At 46.7% G+C, this 19,363-nt stretch overlaps 2 protein-coding genes across 2 annotated transcripts in view; both read right to left on the bottom strand.

Moving 5' to 3' along the window:
• LOC146176183 (A-type potassium channel modulatory protein KCNIP1-like) overlaps window positions 1-19,363 on the bottom strand; it is a 136,908-nt gene that overhangs the window by 12,440 nt on the left and 105,105 nt on the right. The gene's annotated exons all lie outside the window — the stretch shown is intronic.
• Window positions 9,532-11,193, bottom strand: LOC146176184 (solute carrier family 22 member 16-like). The gene has a single exon (XM_084580727.1). It carries the CDS (start codon window positions 11,155-11,157, stop codon window positions 9,532-9,534), a length of 1,626 nt encoding a protein of 541 aa, XP_084436853.1. The 5' UTR covers window positions 11,158-11,193.

Here is a 19,363-nt window from a genome sequence, read left to right as displayed (position 1 = left end):
TTCATCTGCAATGCCTCGAGAATGCCATCTAACCATCGCGTTCGCTGCCTACCCCTTCTCCGGCGACCCTCAACCTTTCCCAACATCAAATCTTTCTCCAGCGACTCCTCTCTTCTCATCAGATGACCAAAGTAGCTGAGCTTTAACTTTAGAATTTGACCCTCCAATGAGCAGTCAGGGTTTATGGTCGACAATATCGACTGATTTGATCTTCTGGCAGTCCAAGGAACTCTTAAGCGTCTTCGCCAGCACCACAATTCAAACGCGTCAATTCTTCGGCGGTCAGCCTTTTTCACAGTCCAACTCTCGCATCCATACATCACAACTGGAAAGACCATAGCACGGGTAATACGGATCTTGGTTGGCAGACTAATGTATCTGCTCTTTACTAGGCGGTCAAGGCTAACCATTGCTCTCTTTCCCAGAAGCAGGCGTCTCCTAATTTCATGGCTGCAGTCTCCTTCCGAGGTAATCTTGGCGCCCAAGAACAGAAAATCTGTCACAGCTTCCACTTCTTGTCCATTGATGCTCCAGGACTTGATAGGGCAAGACGCCATGATCTTCGTCTTTTTAATGTTCAGTTTAAGCCCAAACTTCTCACTCTCTTCTTGTACGCGCATCAGAAGTCTCTTGAGATCCAATTCACTTTCTGCCATTAAAGTGGTATCATCCGCATATCTAAGGTTGTTGATGCGTTTTCCAGCGATCTTCACTCCAGCTGAAGACTCGTCCAGACCGGCCTTCCTCATGATGCACTCTGCATATAGGTTAAATAGGCAGGGCGACAGTATGCAGCCTTGCCTCACCCCTTTCTCAATCGGAAACCAATCAGTAAGACCATGCCCAGTTCTGACTGTGGCCTCTTGCCCTTCATAAAGGTTCCTGAGGAGACAGATGAGGTGAATTGGAACTCCCATCTCTTGGAGAGCTTGCCACAATCTGCTGTGATCTACGCAGTCAAACGCTTTCGCATAATCAATAAAGCAGAAGTAAATGGGTTTCTGGAACTCTCTTGCTTTTTCCATGATCCAGCGAAGGTTGGCAATTTGGTCTCTAGTTCCTCTGCCCTTGCGAAACCCAGCTTGCACGTCCGGAAGCTCCCGATCCACATACTGCTGCAGCCTACCTTGCAGGATTTTTAACATCACCTTGCTAGCATGCGAAATAAGCGCGATCGTGCGGTAGTTGGAACAATCTTTGGCACTGCCTTTCTTTGGAATGGGGATGTAAACTGACCTCCTCCAATCCTGTGGCCACTGCAGGGTTGTCCAAATCTTTTGACATAATGTATGCAGTGTGTTAACAGCGTCGTGGTTGAGGTTTTGAAGCAACTCAGCTGGAATACCATCAATTCCGCTAGCTTTGTTCTTAGCAAGGCTGGCTAAGGCCCATTCAATTTCACTCTTCAGGATGCCCGGCTCGAGATCAGTAATCACAACCTTCCTATGTTGGGTTTGCACATCCGGGTCCTTCTTGTACAGTTCTTCTGTGTATTCCTGCCACCTCTTCTTTATCTCTGAGGCTTCAGTGAGGTCCTTGCCTCGTTTGTCCTTTATCACGCCCAGCTTAGCACAGAAGCTTCCTTTGATATCTTTGATTGTCTTATACAGAGCTCTTGTGTTCCTTAATTGGCTGTTGTCCTCAACTGCTTGACACTGTACGTTCAAGAAGGCATTCTTATCTCTCCTTGCTATTTTCTGAAAATCCGCATTGAGAACCTTGTATCTTTCTCTTTCCCCCATACCTTTTGCCATTCTCCTTTCCTCAGCTATTTGCAAAGCCTCTTCAGATAACCAGTTTGCTTTTTTGCATTTCTTTTGCTTTGGAACTACCTTAGTAGCAACTTCTTGTATTATATCACGAACATCAGTCCACATCTCTTCGGGCTCTTTGTCTTCTAGATCTAATTCTTGAATCGATTGCTCACTTCCACAGCATATTCTAATGGAATCTGATCCAGATCATACCTGAAAGGCCTTCTAGTTTTCTGCGTTTTCCTCAATCGAAGCTTAATTTTGGCAACAAGAAGCTGATGATCGGTGCCACAATCGGCCCCAGGCCTTGTTTTTACTGCTTGTATAGCGCTTCTCCATCTCTGCCGGCAAATAATATAATCGATCTGATTCCTGTACAGACCGTCCGGTGAAATCCATGTGTACAGGCGCCTCTTGTGCTGTTGAAAATGAGTATTCGCTATGGTCAGGTTGTTTTCTTGACAGAACTCTACTAGCCTCTGCCCAGCTTCATTTGGCTCACCAAGACCGAACTTGCCTGTAATTCCGGATATTTCTTCACTCCCGACCTTAGCATTCCAGTCGCCTATGAGAAAAACGACGTCTGATGATGGGGTGCGGTCTAAACGGCATTGTAGGTCCGCATAAAATCTCTCAACGTCAGCTTCTTCAGCAGCAGTGGTCGGTGCATAGACTTGGATAACTGTTAGGTTGAAAGGGTGACCTTGGATCCGAAGTGAAATCATTCGGTCGTTTTTGGGGTTGTACCCTAGCACTGCTTTGCCCATTCTTCTGTTTACTATGAGAGCGACCCCATTCCTTCTCTTGGATTCGTGCCCACAATAAAGGACATAATGGTCGCCGGAGTTAAATTCTCCCATTCCGGTCCACTTGAGCTCGCTGATACCCAAGATATCAATGTTCAATCTGTCCATTTCTCGCTTGACGATATCCAGTTTACCTTGCGTCATAGATCTTACATTCCATGTTGCTATGACGGAGAACATTACCAAAGTACAACGGCACGTACACCTCATCTTCATTCTAAGCGCGCAGGGCAAAAAAGTCAAATGTTTGTAATTACGGCCGAGCGACTGTTTTCGCCTGCCCAGTAATCTGCATTGCAGGTACTGTCTGTCGACTCTTACAGTTGGCAATTTTTGAGTCATCGAGAGAAGCCTATCTTCATCTGTCGACGAATAATGAGACTGCGACCCCGAAGAAAGAATAACAAAACTCTGCAATGAATGGAGTACCGAGTAAGGTAAATGAAATTTCTGCACGAAGGCTGTCTTCGCATTCCCTGTATCATCGGCTCCTTTCATCGACAAAACAGCGCAAACAACAAAGCCCCGACGCAAGTATCAAACAAAGCAAACAAAGATTAACCCTTAGGAAGCCGGCAAACCTCGTTTGCGAGGCTTTGGCCAACTGCCCCATTGTCCGACTCGCTTAAGAATTCCGCCATCACTCGCCATTTCCTCCATCCGCTTAATTGTCCATCTCTATCATGCATAGAAAGACAAAGACAATTAATTCATCAGCGCTTTATCACCCACATCCAAGCCTGGGCACAATATTGTTTGTTTGTGAAAGTCCAGTAAATAGCGATTAAAGCGGCAATCTCGCGCCCACGATCGTATAGGATGGCGTCCGTCCGGCTAGCGATTGCAAGATGAAGCGGTACGTATGCGTTGGTAAGAGGGGCTGCTTTCGCTAAGCATTCAGTAGGCTCTACCCAAATGCCGTGCCTCGTCCGGGCGCCACGGAGAGGGATTGTGTATCCCTGAGCGAGGCAAAATAACTGTAAACGCACTGTCTGCAGTTGCAGGCATCAGGGCCGTGACGCAAGATTTGCGTAACTCGGCATTCCTATCACAGCATCCTGTCTGTCCCTCGACGAGACGAGATTAGAGTCCTCGCTCGCTCACGAACCGTTGCTCACAGTCGACCGATCCTCTGCGCACACACAAAGCCGAACACAAGGTTGGGGAAACGGTGTCGTAGGCAAGCGGGACGGAGCGGAAGGCATCGTTTCTTGCACGGCGAACGCAATTATAGGAATCGCAATCGCGGAATAGCGTTTGCGCGCATTAATTAGAGCTGATAGGCATATGGGGAGGGCAGGATGTAGGAGCGGAGAATTGGAAGAAGGTTATCGGGGCTTAGGCAGGAGGCTGCGAAAGGAGAATAATGAAAGCGAGACGACGGTATGGGCTTGTGCGCTGCGCCAGGCCTTGACATTAGCGCACCGAATTCGGGTGCAAAACGCTCTACAAAGGTAGGCAGCTGGCGACAGTCGCACTCTCTCAACTAGAGACTACGACGAGGTGCATATGAAAACTAAAGACGCGAATCTCAAATAATTTGGGAAAGACTATAGAAAAACTAGCCAAACCTCGAAGTATCGCTTTCGCCTCCTATTGCAAAAGCACTAGTCTGAGGCTTAGTGCTGTTCTGCTTGTGGAGCGGTGCCCGTGCGTAGCAACAGCCGCCTATGCTTTACCAGTTAATCAAGCGTAATCATTGAACTGCACCTGTAGATAATATCTATGACCAGGGTCAGCCAGGGCTTCACCTTTGACCTGGACCATGCCATTTGACACCAACGGTAAGAGTTAAATCGACTCCGATATTTGATGCCAAGGCAGCGCTAGGTCCCACAGTATGGCGCTGCAGGCGCGCCGCCAAGCAATAAAGGCAGAGGTTTAATTGGTGACAATAATGCGTCTCATTGAAATGTAGCCAACATAAAAAAAATGCAACAACTTTCGCCCAATCCGGCCTTCAACATAATAAAAAACTCAATATAACTAATCAATTAACAATACTGCGTTCGCATGATATTAGAATTGTAGCTAAAATTATCTGAATTTTAATTTTTATGCTCACTACATGTTTCTTAAAGGGCAACTGAAGCGGTTTCAGAGTTCGACAAAATTAAATGCGCCGAATGTGTGAAGGCTAAGGTTAAATCAAGCCAAGCTGGTTTGCGCTAGCATTTAAATTGACGACCTAATCGCTGAATAAACCTATTTCGGCAATCAGGCTTCTCCGCAGTATACGGTAACAAGTCAGGACACCAATGATGACGTCATCTGTAGAGGTGATGCATCTCTATGGCAGAAATATATGCTCTGAGGACGCAGACCAACGCCCACGAAGTTAATTGTTAGCGGCATCGGGCGACACATAAAAAGGCCGGATTGGGCGAAAGGTGTTGCAATTCGATGTGTCACCGATAATGACGTCATCATCTAGTTTTACCAAACTGCCACAATGCTTTGATGAGAATCGGGAGGATTATCGCGATTTTAACTGCATAATACGTCATAATTTTAAACGGTGGCACGAAATCATTTCATGTACAAGTTTCATATATTCTAATGAGTGTATATCGGGATATCCTCATAAAAGCCTTTCAGCTTTCCTATAAACATATGGTCGTATAAGACACTTTTTCCCCGCATTTATGGTACGATCGGCGCAATTGGTTGCAACCAAGGTGCCTTCTGGGCGAGTTGTGTTAAGCGGGTCTTTCTCGATAACGCCTTGGGCTTGTCAGCGTGTGATTTTTTTTAGTGGCCGTTACGTTATCGTCCGCCGCTGTGAGTTGCTTACTATAATCTTGAGAGCAAATGTTTGTGGTCTCCTGTCAGCGCTCAATTTGCGGCATTGGATTAGTATTTGCGAACCTCTGAATATTCTTATGGTAGGGCACCACCTAAAAAGAATACCAGTTAAGAACTATATATGGGTCACGGTACGCGACGTGTGTATTGCTCCGCTGAACGGTGAGCGAAATCACTTTTTGAAACTTCACCCTACCAAAGAAGACTCAGGCAACGTAATTCTTGAGCTTGTAATCTGGTCTACCGCTAAGGTTTGATTTGGTTTGTGGTTTGATCTGTGGGTTTAACGTCCCAAAAGCGACTCGGGCTATGAGAGGCGCCGTAGTGGAGGACTCCGGAAATTTCAACCCACTGGGGTTCCTTGGCGTGTCCCCGACGACCTCTGGCGCTGCATGGTTATACACAAACACAACACACACACACAAGAGAATTAAGCCAAGACGTTCACACAGATGATGCGCTCGCTACCAACTGCATGTTTTTGTGGTACGAAGAAGATTAATGCATCACAAAAACCGTGGGGTTACAATAATAAAAAGTAAGCATCATCTGTGTGTACGTCTTGGCTTAATTCTCTTGTGTGTGTGTGTGTTGTGCTTGTGTATAACCATGTAGCGCCAGAGGTCGTCGGAGTCGTATAGCCAACTAGCCCGCTTGCAAGTACTACTGATCTTTGACTTGCACTGACATCGCACAGTACACAGCTACCTCGCTTTTAACTTTTAAAAGCGCACAGAGTTATGTCCTGGAGGAATTTTGAGTGGCGGTTACTGCATATTTAACATGTATCCGACAATAATATGAGGCGAAAAATATGCGAACCTGCGAACTCACCAGAGTGATGAGAAAGCATGGCGGAAAACATTTAAGCAGTATACTAGCGGATAAAATTAACCACTGCGTCTCTGTAGAAGCCACCATCGCCACCAAGTATTGTACGCTAACGGCGACGTAAACGCGTCGTTCGGAGCACGTAGTGGCATGCGAGATAGCAGGTTCGGCATGGGCTAAAGTAATCACCCGGCATTGCGAATTTGTCCTGGGATGCCATTACGGGACACGTCGCCGGCTCTGCACGTACGCTGCACGCAGAAGGTGCTAAACGCCGGCTGTCACAAATTGTTTGCGCGAAGGAATGCGACGCTTCTAGAGAGGAGTGGGGATCTACGTCGCTTAATTAAAACACCACCTGTGCGGCACGCATGCAATGTGGAGTGGTTCCTTGAGAGAAGCAGAAGAGGCGGTTAGTATTGGAACAGCCTGTTTCTATTTGAGGAAGCTTGCAAAACTATCAAGAACCTGCTGGTGATTAAGTAGGCACGGCTTAATTCTAACGCCGTAGCGAGTGTTTTGGCTGTGAAAGTTGTGCTACAGAGGCCAGCGCTGGTGCCAACAGTGACGGAGAAAAAGATTGCACCCATGCATGGTGAAAAGAGCGAGCGGAAAACGGGGAATTTACGAGCAGGGATTGCGCAACGCGCGTCTTTGGTGTTCGTCGCAGGATCAGTCACGGCTGGCGCAGCCTCGAGCGCTGCGCCAAACTTTTAGGGGAAAAAGTGCGGGAAAAGTGAGGCATAGGGAGGGAGGCGGAGATCTTCCAGGAAGCGAGGGAATGAGGTCAATCGCTGCGAGCTGAGCGGGTACCCGAAGGTCCTGGAAAAGGAGAGGAATGAATAAACCATACAGGCAAACGACGATGCCTCAATTATAGGTAGGGCGCGCTCGAGTTATTAATTATGGCCGAACGGAGTTGAGGCGCCGCACCAGTTATGTGTCCCCACGTTCGTTCGTTCGTTCCCGTGCGCGCGTGTGTGTGCTTGCGCAAGAAGCCGCACACGCATCTCTGAGCGCGTTTAAACCAATGTCACTCTCCTATGCTGAAAAAAAAAAATGTGTAGTTATCTTTCTGGATTGAGGAGGAGGAGAAGGAGGAGGCGCACAACGGTTTTCTCGCCCAATTCGACGAGTTTGGCGCGTTTAGGAGAAGGATGGCAGAGAAGGGCACTGTGGCACGAAACGATTAAGTCGATCCATGGTTTAGTAGAATCCGCAGCGCAGAACATGGCAAATGCTTACAGTAATGGTAATGGTCGAGCTCACCGAGCTTTCGACGAGAGCGATTCTAGAGAGCGCAGCAACGGCCGACCTCAGCGATCGCTGCTCCAGCGAGGGCCCTCGTCTGTCGGGCACACAGGCTGACGTGTAATATGTTGCCACCAGTAGTTACGACAGTCGCAGCCATAGGCGACGTGAAGTAAAGGTGGCCACGAATTGAAACCATTTGTTGGAGCAAGTTATAGCTGCAAACAACCTTTGGGAGGCGATGACACCGAATACGCTTGACCGTTATCAGAAAATAAATCACAAGCACTGTTATCAGCAGCCATCAATTTAAAAAACGTAAATAAGAAAACGAACATTTGAGATAAGGCGCTGAAAAAAATCACAGTGATGATCTTAAATCTCCTTACGTACCGAAGTGCGAAATCATTTCCAATTCCGCGTCCTGTTTTGCTATGAGCTCGTTCTGTGTATATGCTGTGTTAAAGGCGCTGTCGCCTAGCGTAAATAGCATTAATGGCGCCATCTCACGGAAACGTCGGTGTCGGCAGTGTTGTTGCTCTCCGCTGTTGTAACGCGGCAACATGCAAGAAAGCAAAGAAATAAAATTATTTCAAATGTTCGGGAAATCAAACTCTGGCTCTACATACAGGAAGCGAGCACGGAACCTGAAAACAAAAGGTCCGTTTGCTTCTTCTCAGTAAACGAGCTTAATGCATGTTTTGCTGTACACTGTATGTTAATGAAAAGCTGTGTCATTAGCAAAGAAAGTTATGGCACTAATAATTAAGCAAGTAAAAATGTATGCATTTCCGCTTGTTTTGCGTAGCGCCAGCATGCAGCGCCCACAGGAAAACTCGTGATCGTACTGCGCTGCCGCAGTACGGATGGCCCAGAAGCAGTACAAAGTTGCACCTGGTGCATGCTTTGCAGTAAGACTGTATGCTATTGAACAGCTGTGGCATTACTCATTACAAAGAAAACTTGCGCAATGAACAGGTGGTGTTAATGGCGAAACTCAAGGGGAAGCTTGATCGTCCGCTTAATTTTTATGCGCTTACAGGTGCCAATTAGTCATTAATAGCGTTGACAATTATTGTACGCACATTGACGGAAACATAATGTGTATGCCATTAAAATTAATCGATTAACTATAATCGATTTAATTCACACTCTGTGTACAAACCAATAGATTAGACTTTGGAGCACACATGCGCACGTTTACTTGCTGCTGTGCTGTACCTTCGTAAGAAGAGTTGATTTTTGTCACCTTTATCTCTATGACAGAGACCGAATTGTAGCGATACTGGCGCTGGCTGATTGATCTTCCCTGCTGCAGTTTCAAAGATGCAAAATTAACGAGACGTAAAATGAAAGCACAGCCAGACGGCTTACTAACTTCCATCCCCTTATTACATGGTGTTCTAAAGACTCATCGAAAGGCGTATCATACCATGCCATTGCCCATTGTAAGTCCATGCTTTGTTCAAGTGCTTCGCCTAATCTAGCCCCGATAATCTTGTAGCCTTGGAGCAGCAAGGGTTGGGAAAATGTGAAAAGAGAAAAGTCTGAAAAGAGTAATTGGCAGGCACATCTGTAGCCTCTTGTTCTGTAAACAATTAGGCAAGTGAGAAATGAGGAGCATGGAAGCATTTCCTAAGCTCCCAGAAAATCAGGTGCCTTTATTCGCCATGCGAACTGCCTACTACAGATGAACGGACGAGTATCAGTGGCTATATGAAAATAAATATGGGGAATTTTGGCAGTTCAACGCTTCCAAGCGAGTAAACGAGCAGATATAGACAGATCTGTGCCATGGCCACCAGCCTTAAAAAATAAGAAAACACCAATGAACTTCAGCAAACTCTTTCAAAGCTTAAACATTCAGTTCCACAACTGTGCTTTGTTTGGCCATGATGAAAAAAGTAACAAACAACTAATAAAAAGTATCAGCAAGTATGTGTGCAACTGAATAAAGTCAGCTGCACAGCACAAAACAGATTATTTTTCAATAAAGGTTAATTTAAATGAAAAATTATTATTTTACAGCACCAAAATATACGCGTTGTTTTACATATTGTGCACATTAGTCGAACACAAAGCTTTCATTTTGTGGCAGGCTCGGGATGCTGAGCCTGCTTCAGAGTATGCAACTCTTCCTCCAGCGTGTCCAGCACAACACGCGACTTAGATTCGGGCAGAGAAAGTGCCCCAAAACCGGTTACGGCCGTCATTAGGCTTATCAGAGCCATCTCGCGAACGGCTCCATTCTGCAGCCCAGCGACGTCTAACAGTCCGCTCAGCGCCGGTGCCGACGCGGCTCCAAGCCTTCCCCAAAAGTTCGCTACGCACACGGCCAAGCTCCGACTGGCTGTGGGGAATACCTCGACGCTGTACGTGAACAGGAGCATGACGAACTGGTTGAGCAGGATTCCGGTCAACCCGTACAGAAAGATGCCGCCTGGATACCGGTGACCTCGCACGGAGAGCATGACAGCACCCCCGCCAGAGACGAGGCTCAGAAGGCAGAGGAGTAACCAAAGAGTGGACCTGCGTCCAAGCCGGCGCATCGACCTGTAGGTGACCACCGACGCCGGCACCTGGATCACAGCGACGCCACAACTCAAAGGTAGGTCAACGCCTCCGAAATTTCTCCGCAGCAGTACGTGACAATAGTACGAGAGGATCGCGACAAACCAGCACCAGTACAGAACGACGACGACAGGCCTTAGTAAAGCTGAGCGCATCAGACAGTCGTAACCTCGGTGGTCCGGCATGGTTATGTCCTTCTTGGAGGGCGCAGGGCCTTGAAGCGCCTGGCCTGTCAACGCTGTCCAAATTTTCAAGGCGGTGCCGGCGTCCACTCGATTGATTCTAGCGGCTCGGAGCACTACTCGTTCGGCGCGTTTCATGTCATAGGTGGCCAGAAGCCAGCGTGGTGATTCTTCGGTCGTGTAGATGACCGCGACACTCAGCAGAGACGTGGGCACCATGATGATAGCTTGCGTTGCCACCCAGCTGCGGCTTAACGCGCCCAGAGCGTAAATGCAAAGAGGGCTGATGGCCATCCCCACTCCGGTCACCAGGCAGCAGTACAGAGCCCGGCTTGGCCGAGCGGTAACCTCGAAGAGAAGTACGTAGGTGGTCGCCTGGACGCCGCACACGGACGCCGACACAGCAAATCGAAGCAGCATGAATTCCACGAACGTGTTCGCGAAGCAAACTCCCAAGCCACAGCTCAGCAAACCGAAAACAGCTACCAGAACGGCAGGTCTACGGCCCACCTTGTCTGCCATGTGGCCAACAGCGAGAGTGCCCAGCATCGCGCCGACCATGTAGAAAACGAACGAGGCAGGCACCAGCCAGCGGCGGTCGCACACGAGATTCCATTCGCTCACTATGGTTGAGCCATGCTCCGAGACGTCGTAGTTCAGGCCATCGCAAGGCAGCCTGGACCGGTTGCGTGTCATGACGGAGAGTGGAGGCACGAAGCGCTCGCAGCGCCGAGGCTGGTCCTGGTCGTCCAACGGCTCGCTGATGGCGCGCCATTGTGCCGGCGTCAGGTTGGCGTACTCTGCTGTAGGGCGGCACCAGTGGTCAACGTGGGGTGCCAGAATGCCATGCAGAAGGTTGTGGCAGAGCATGACGAAGTAGGCGCCCGCGGCGCACAAGAGCGCCTCCAGCTGAAAGCGGCCGCTGCCGAACACGGCTGCCATGTCATCGGCAATCATCCACTCCGCCTGCCTGGAGGCGCGAACATCACTCTCCAAAGACATCTCGCCGGTGTAATCTGTGGCTGGAACTAAGACGATGTGCTCATGTGAAGCGTGCGAAGTTTCCGAAATAGCGACGCCATCGTCAATTAGGCAGTACGCTGATCGATTTCGAGGAGCGTCGGTGGAGCTCACCGAAGGCTTCTTGGGCACTGCAGCAGGCGAATCTCGACCAGGTTGGAAATCTAGCGAGCAGGTTGTACGGGCACCGGCCAGTATGGAGCGTCGGCGTTTCACAAGGGAACTACATTCGTTTGCCCCCTGGCAAGCCATAGAGAGGCAGTCGATGTGCCACGCTCTCAAGGCTATAAAGCTAGTCTTCTTCCCCTTCTTCCACACAATATCGGCCAAGGGCCCTGAGGTGGATAATGTGCTACGGCAAACAATAAGATGCTCTAGAGGTCCCGAAATCAAAGTGATTACATCATTTTAACTGCTGAAAATGTGAATGAAATATTGCAAAAACGTGTTAATCAACCACTCTCGCAGTATGAACAATGAGAAACTATTACGTCAACTGTGTGAAAATTTTATTATGTTACTGATAATTTATTAGGTGCTGCTGGAAAATAGTTGCAAATTTTCTCAGAAGGATTACGATAGTGCCTTCGAAATTTGAGTAAATCTATTTAAACGTTTTTGCGATATATTGAGGCAAATAAGTCGAGAGATGCTTGTATGCATGTACTTGGAGTTACAAAGCACTCTAAATTTCTAACGAGACAAACAGAATTTCCCAAAAGAGAAATACGAGGCACGAACTAGCTGCGCAGAGTTAGAGCCTCTTCTTTCTTTTCTTCTCAGAAAATTCTATTGGCTCGTAGTTCGTGCCTTTATTTCGCTCAGTTACGCGGCAATGCCACCAAAGGCAACGCGGCTCAACCACCGAATGGGGGCGTAGGAGCTCTGCTCTAAAATTGCCAGTTTTTAAGTTAGGTTTCACGAGAGATAGCTGTGCTCCGCTTGATTTTGCTAATAGAGAGATTTAGCATACCGTGATCCGCGATCCGCCACCGTGACCCTCTACCGCTCGTGGGCGGGGCATACAAGCTGATTGGTTCCAATTCGGCAGGTCTATGAGCCGACATCTAGTATGTGGCGCCATCTATCGGCATCAAATTAATCTGGGCATGCGCAGTGGAACACGCGGTGGCGGATCAAGGTAGCGGATCGCGGATCACAGTGTGCTAAATCTCTCTAATAACGCGTGCTCCGCTGAGCTTATCGAGCACCTATCGCACGACTTCTGACGTTACTAACAGTCACTCACAATTCAAGGTGAAGGTCAAAGACCATGCCCTAGTGGTCAGTTTGGTCATATATTAGTTTGCCATAGCATAACATACTGGACGAGACTTGTGGCTCACAGTCTGAGTCTGAGTTTGACTCAGCCTGAAGGTCATCCCTAAGGAGCCACGTGAACTCCGGATTCCTACCTGAAAGAGCAGAGCTATATCGTTTTAAGAAGCTCGCGAAATGCATGCTTAATAGCTGCAGGGAGCAAGTAATACAATAAGTCGGTCATGTCAGCGTGTATCAGCCGGATACCGACCTTTTGGCCACAAGGGCCGGCTAAAATTGTTTTTAATTTAAAGTTTATTCCATTTCCGAAAACCGTGTTTAAAAACTATTTTACTTCTTACTCGCATAAAGCAGTTCTTACTGTTTGGCTCGCATTTAATAGCAGCAAACAGAACACATTCTCTTCGATATTTATTAGTTCTTAAGTGGCAAATATAGGTACACCTGCCCAGTGCCCCGTCCCACTTGCTCAGTTGTGTTACTTGAGCATCGCCATACATTACTAACATCAATACATCAGAAAAACCGTGTCTTGTTTTTAATTTCCCGGCTTCGTCACAATCACTTATTCCCTATTTCGTCGTAAAACAGAGCTCTGAGACATCTCTCCCAAGCTGTCTTTTACTGATTCTGCAAAGCGTTTCAGAAAAGAGATCAATAAACAATATACCATAAGCGATCAGATCTCCGATGTCCACGAATAAACGAGGAGATTTACTCCTCGTCTCACTAGTTGTTTATAAATGAAAGGGACATCTGCAAACGCTCATGCCAATATCCCGCGAGACTTACGGACAGCGCGGTCTAATCAGCTTCCGCGACATTTGCTGAACGCGCCACTACCAAAAGTAGCGCTTCGCGAAGGAATTCTTAAACGGAGGCTGCCTGATGCGAGCGCCTGTTCGAGACGCTAATATCGTTGCAACCCAGGCAAAGTCTTGTGGCGGCTGCGGCAGTACAGTGAGCGCCGACAGCTCTCTCGTGACGAAACAGCACACTTTGAATTCAGCGCAGCCTGTGCTTTTGAGAAACACAGACCGCCTCGTTTTTACGTGCGAAGCCGCGATAAAGCTTCAGTGGGCAAACAAGCGGGCCGAGAATGGCTAAAGTCAGCCTGATGCTTGCGAGTCCAAACGGCTGCTTCACCTATCAACAAACTCCAATAAATATAGGTCGGCACTTTATGCCCCCATCAGCGTTCATTCGGAAACCAAATATGTATTTGTCGCCGGAGATTCAGAGTTTTTTCTGGAATGATTCTTCGGGGGTTTAAAAATGCAGACACTATATTTAAGGCAGCACACAATAACAACCGCTATGTTCTTTTCGGCCGTCTGTTGTATTTGTCTTAGATATGGTGTTTGTGTTTTTAAATTATTAGGAAAATGATTCCAGTAAGCCTTTATCAAGTAGCAAAACTTGATCTCTTAACAAGGGAAAGTGGGACACCGTTATCATCCGAGAATAGGTGAGGTCCGACTCCAGGTCATTCGATTGAGACTGGCGTCACTGACGACGACATTATGTGCGTCGGGGACTATGTTGTCAACCGGCTGTAAGATGCGGATATAAGGGTATTCTAAATACAGAACCTAAGATCAACGTGTGAATGGCCACTCGTCTGAAGCAACACTGTGAAAACGGCGTGCAGTGATAATAGCTGACTTTCCCAGTTTCGCAATTTGGTGGTGTATGGAAGCTTCTTTTCAAACAAAGTAGCCCATTTGAAATTATAACATCAAAACTCACCGATACAGCACAACTTTAATTTTTCCCCAGCGTGCCTTTCGAAAAGAAAAACAAGCTTAGTCCTGCAATAAAGGTGGGCACTCTTACCTCGATGCCTCCATTCTACCGACGGTGTCTTTAGCTTTAAACGACGAAACTCAGGCAACGTTTTGATACACGCTCATTTAGCAAACTATGGTGCAGCTCTAATGATCGAAAGTCGCAGCCTGCGGTCGGCAGTGTATGCCTTCTGCAGTACACGTACACTTTCTTTGCACTCTCTCTTGCACATCATCTCAAACTAGGCCGCTTTACGAGTCATATATGGCTCTGTGCGAATTCAATTCACACTTAAAAAATCAGTTAATCAATACGAAGTTAATAGGCCACCACTAGAGACAGACGTATCAGGTTATAATTGCGATTGAGATTGAAACTTGCTACTGGTATTGTGTACGAGTTTCGCGCGGTCCCTCTTCTCTAAGCATTAGGGAAGTAAGTTGCTTCAGTCCTCGTAAGGATAACTAACAGTGCCATTATAGAAACAATAAAGGAAATGTCTCTGAGTGAAATAATGAACAGTGATTATTGTTGCTGATCACACTAGCCAGTAAGTTAGGGATGTCGCCCGAATCGCAGGCGAACATGCTGAAAGCTCCGCGGACTCTAACAAGGCGACGTCGGTGAAATAGTTCCGAGGAGAAAACGAGCTGACCACCGCAAACGCATTCAGTTTTTTAAGTGTGCGAGGTCGCGCGTTGGAAACGACGCAGGAGGGCCATTTCAATTAGTCAGATGGACTCGTAACGCGCTGAATAAAAAAAAAAAGAAAAAAAAAAACTCTCGAGCATCAAACTAGCCTCCAGTTAGAACAATCCCCTCTGCCTTTCATCAACTGTTCTTTGCCCGGTATAATCTCGCCATGCGGGAAAGAACCTGCTCTCCGTGTCAGATTGTCCAACTTTTTCAATCAGCAGATTGCTTCACGCTAGAATGCAGCGAAAAGCATCGCACACAAATGAAACATAGCGTCCACAGAAAGAGAGAGGGAGAGAGCGAGGGAAAACTGAGAAAGCTAAAACATAAATGCCCTGCGGATATAACGCACTAGGTCTAATGAACTTAAATGAGCACTTCACTCGTCGGCAGGAACACCCCACACCTGATTGAGAAACTCCCGCGTATTTTCAGCGCATGTGGTTACGTTATGCAGTGAGTACTGCGCAAGAGGCAGTCCAAACTGGTTAAAAAAAAAAAAAAAAAAAAGTCGAGTGTATATAAAAGGAGACAAATTGCCGACCTCATTAGTGCCCAACCGCTTCACGAGAAACCATTGTTTCAGACAATTTCTTTTCCGGGGCGAAGCTACCTATTTTTTGTCTCGTCTTAAAGAGTGCGCAACGAGCAAGCAAGCGAGAACTAAGAGCAGGAGTGTGGAATTAGACTGCCTGCACATGCACGTTGCCAGCGCCTAAATATAGACACCGGTTCGTTTAAGGCGCACGACATAGCAACGCGACGTTCCTCGCTCGGTCTTGATGAATCTGGCCCCGTTGTTTTCAATCAGGAGTGAAATGATTAAAGATATTGTAGCTGAAGAAGCCCAGCTATTGTAGGCATTGGAAAGCAAAACAGCGCACTTCAAAACACAGACACAGAAAGGGACAGCGCTGTGTTGTTGTTCCCTTTCTGTGTCTGTATTTTGAAGTGCGCTGTTTTGCTTTCCAAGATGATTTACCAACTAGCCCGTTCCTTCACCCTTGTAAGGTACTGTAGACCATCGTTCGAGAAATCGAATTCAGGGTTCATAGCTCAGTACAGCGAGAACTAATAACGCCTAAATTATATCCAACGTATACGCTGTTACATATTATGAGAAGGGCGGTTCAGTCATTGTAGAAGAGCTTGTTAACGAAATTCTAGTTGAGAAATCGCCATTTATCTGTGAAAATAAAGAGGCGCTTGAGTGCTTCGTAGGTGGCAATCTCAAAATTTATCCAAGGCCAATGAGAAAGTAAAAATTCGTTGGCGGCACTTAGACCTCTCTTAAGCGTGGTAAGGCGAAATCCTTTCCTGCGAATTTTTGCATTTATTTCAAGCTGTTTTCGCTCATTTGCTTGTTCTCTCTTTTTTTGCGACCCTTTGCAATTATTTGTCGCTTTTTAACTCGCTTGCTTCTCTTTTCTTTTTCTTTTTGTTTTTTGTTCCCTTTTCTTTTCTACGTTTTTTTTTTTTTTGCACAATTTGACCTATTTTGCACAATGTCGACGTCCGAGGCTGTTTTGACGACCGCAGACTCTATCGACATCCTTGGCTTTGTTGACATCTAACTGGCTTTAATTGGCTTTAATCAATTGTCTGGTTACTCCGCTCAACAAAATGTTGCACACAAACACATTTTTCACCCTCTATCTCATACAACTATTCTATTACTCATCAATCAATTCATTCCTCGAAAATGACGGTTAAAAACCTGAGCGGATGCACAAATCCTGTCTGCACTCATAAGCCTATAAAGGCTTTCGCATTAAAAAAAGCAACGAGGAATCTATATCAGCCTACCAGCTTATATATTTCCACAATATTTTGTTTTTGCTTCAAATGCTACCGGAATTGCGCTTTGAATATTGCATTCCCAAAAAGATCGTTCAAGAAGACCTGTGGAAACTTAAGAAGTGCATTGAAAAACTAAATTTTGCATTACACAAAGCTACATTTCCCAAACAGGTCACATTAAAAAAAAATAATAAAGGCTCGCATTGGAGGCGGCTTCCACGAGGAAGAATGAAAAGATATTATCCGCGCAAAAACATCTATTCACGCAAGCGCCTACACTCGCGAATTTCCGAACAGGGTCTGAGAAATAGTTCCGAAACTTTCTTCCTAACCATTCTTCTCAGAGCCTGCATGCATATGAGGCCTCCGTTTCTTAAGAAAGCGGCACAGAAAACGTTCCAAAAAGCACACACACGCGCGGAGCGGATCGCGCATGAGAGGAAGTAAAAGGGGCGATATTCGTCCGTTATTTTCGCATAGAGCAGCAGTTCTGAAAGCCGCAGCCGGCTGGAACGCAAGCAAACGTTCACGCAAATTGCGCCGAATGTGAGCAAAATTCGCGTACAGCATTCTTTTCCCCGGCGAACAGAAAGAAGGACGTCTATAGATAAAGACTACGACGAGCAGAAAGACACAAAAAGAGAGGGAGAAAAACTGAATACAGATGATCACAAAAACAGCCAATTACAGCAGCGATACTCTTGCATGTATATATAGGCAGAACGAAGGGTGTGTCCACAGAGGGTGACAATGCGAGAATGCCGCATGCTGATCATCTAGGTCAGAAGGAGCAGAAAAGGAAAGGAAAAATATAACACAAAGCAACGAATGTGGAACGGGATGTGGAAAGAGGCGCGAGAAGTATGCGGCATCAGCCAAGTATAGGCGGTGTTGCATCAGCTGCGCCAGCAGAAGAAAAAGAAGGGGCAAAAGAAGAACGCCCGCGCGCATTCCTCGGGGTAGCTCGAACTGTGGGTCGAAGAAACCCGCCGAGAACGGTATTATTCTGCCTCCACCCTCCTTGCTTCCTGCTCCCCCCCCCCCCCCCCTTCCTTTTTCCTTCCAGGAGAACGCCTCTGAAGCAACGACAAGCTATACCAAGAACGAAGCGACCTTCTTCGAATTTGCTTAGCGAATTTGTGCCTTGTCCGTGCTGGCCTTTGTTAGTCCTCTTTCCTTTCTTATCCTGTCATTTAGCGACTCGACTGCCGCAGTTCAATAATTTCCTTTTGTTCTAGTTTTATTTTATTTGCGAGGAATTACTCTTCTTCTCACCGTGCTTCATTTTCTTGCGGATGAACTTCTCGCTTCCGGCTGCAAACGTCGCATATCGGGTATAAGTCTGCAGCCGGACTCTCCGAAAGAGGCGTCACGTCAAGCCGAGTCAAGTCCGGTCCCAAAGCTAGACTACTTTATTTGAACAGCGCGCAATATTGAGAAACGTGGCGCAGCAAAAATGCGGGCGCAAAATGAAACTTTTGTCAGACCTTACAGCGAGGCACTACAAAGGCAATATGGAAAGGCAGATGGAGGAAGGGAGCGGGAGGGGGGGTACAGGCAACGCAAGCTGTTGAGACCTCAATTCACCCTTGGTGCGGAAGATCGCTACCATTGTGGTCGCGAGTAGGGACGCGAAATTTCAAAACAAGCCCCATGGATAAAGGCGCTGCCGAAATGAAGAGTTTTACGTTGACGCGGGTTATAATACTCGAGATAGACCAGCAACGAAGGAGAAAGTAGAGCGCATACATATTTGCGGCGCGGACATATAATTTGCTCTGTCTGGGCAGATATTGAGCCGTGGTAAAGCGCTATTTTGGTATTTTGGTAAACAACCGTATATTGCCATCTCTTAGGTCGGTGCGGCCGTAAACAGCTCCTTGTTATAGCTACCGTGTTCGATGACACAAAATAGGCAGAAAAACGTCAAAGCCATTCTTGTGACGGATTAACGTTATTTCGATGTCTGTTGGGACTTTTATATGGGAAGTTTAAACTTACTCGCATCGATACTTCCTGCAAAGCTAAACGCGAAGATGAAAGTACTGTTTCTTTTCTTATAACGGTAACACGGCAACAATCACAACTTTAAGCTGGGCGTGTTGATTAACTGCCGGTTCGGTGCACACGCAGTGTTATCGCCCTTCAAGTCCTCCTTCTTCAGCACTGGCTTAATTTGCTAAAATTAAGGCAACAACATCTTACGAGCGGCATTTTGATCCTCATTAAAGCAGTGCACACTAATAATAGTGCTTGATATCAGTTCGCTCTACCCACTGATCTAAAAAAAGCTGCTTTCAGTAAGGCGTCCCTCATAGTCTAACTCGCTTTGGAACGTTACATCGAATATACAAAACCAAACCTTTAATGATGTCCTTTAGTCTACAAACTGGAAATGCGTGCTTTGCAAGAGTACGCTTTGTACGCTAAATTCCAGATTATTTGAACCAGTTACTCCTGTTTACATTCAGAGTTACGAGCATCATGAAAGAAAATAAAATAAAAACGCGTACAACGCCTAACGTAAACTAATTGAAAAAACATCGAGGTTGCTTACATCGAAGGCGCGAGGAGAAGC

Source organism: Amblyomma maculatum, chromosome 10 (genome assembly GCF_055883805.1).
Source record: "Amblyomma maculatum isolate TAMU_Amacu chromosome 10, ASM5588380v1, whole genome shotgun sequence".
In the NCBI taxonomy this organism is placed as follows: domain Eukaryota; kingdom Metazoa; phylum Arthropoda; class Arachnida; order Ixodida; family Ixodidae; genus Amblyomma; species Amblyomma maculatum.
This window is presented reverse-complemented; position numbering and strand designations above follow the sequence as displayed.

Coding starts and splice junctions, on each gene's coding strand:
- LOC146176184 (XM_084580727.1), bottom strand. CDS start 11,157: ATGATTGCCGATGACATGGCAGCCGTGTTCGGCAGCGGCCGCTTTCAG.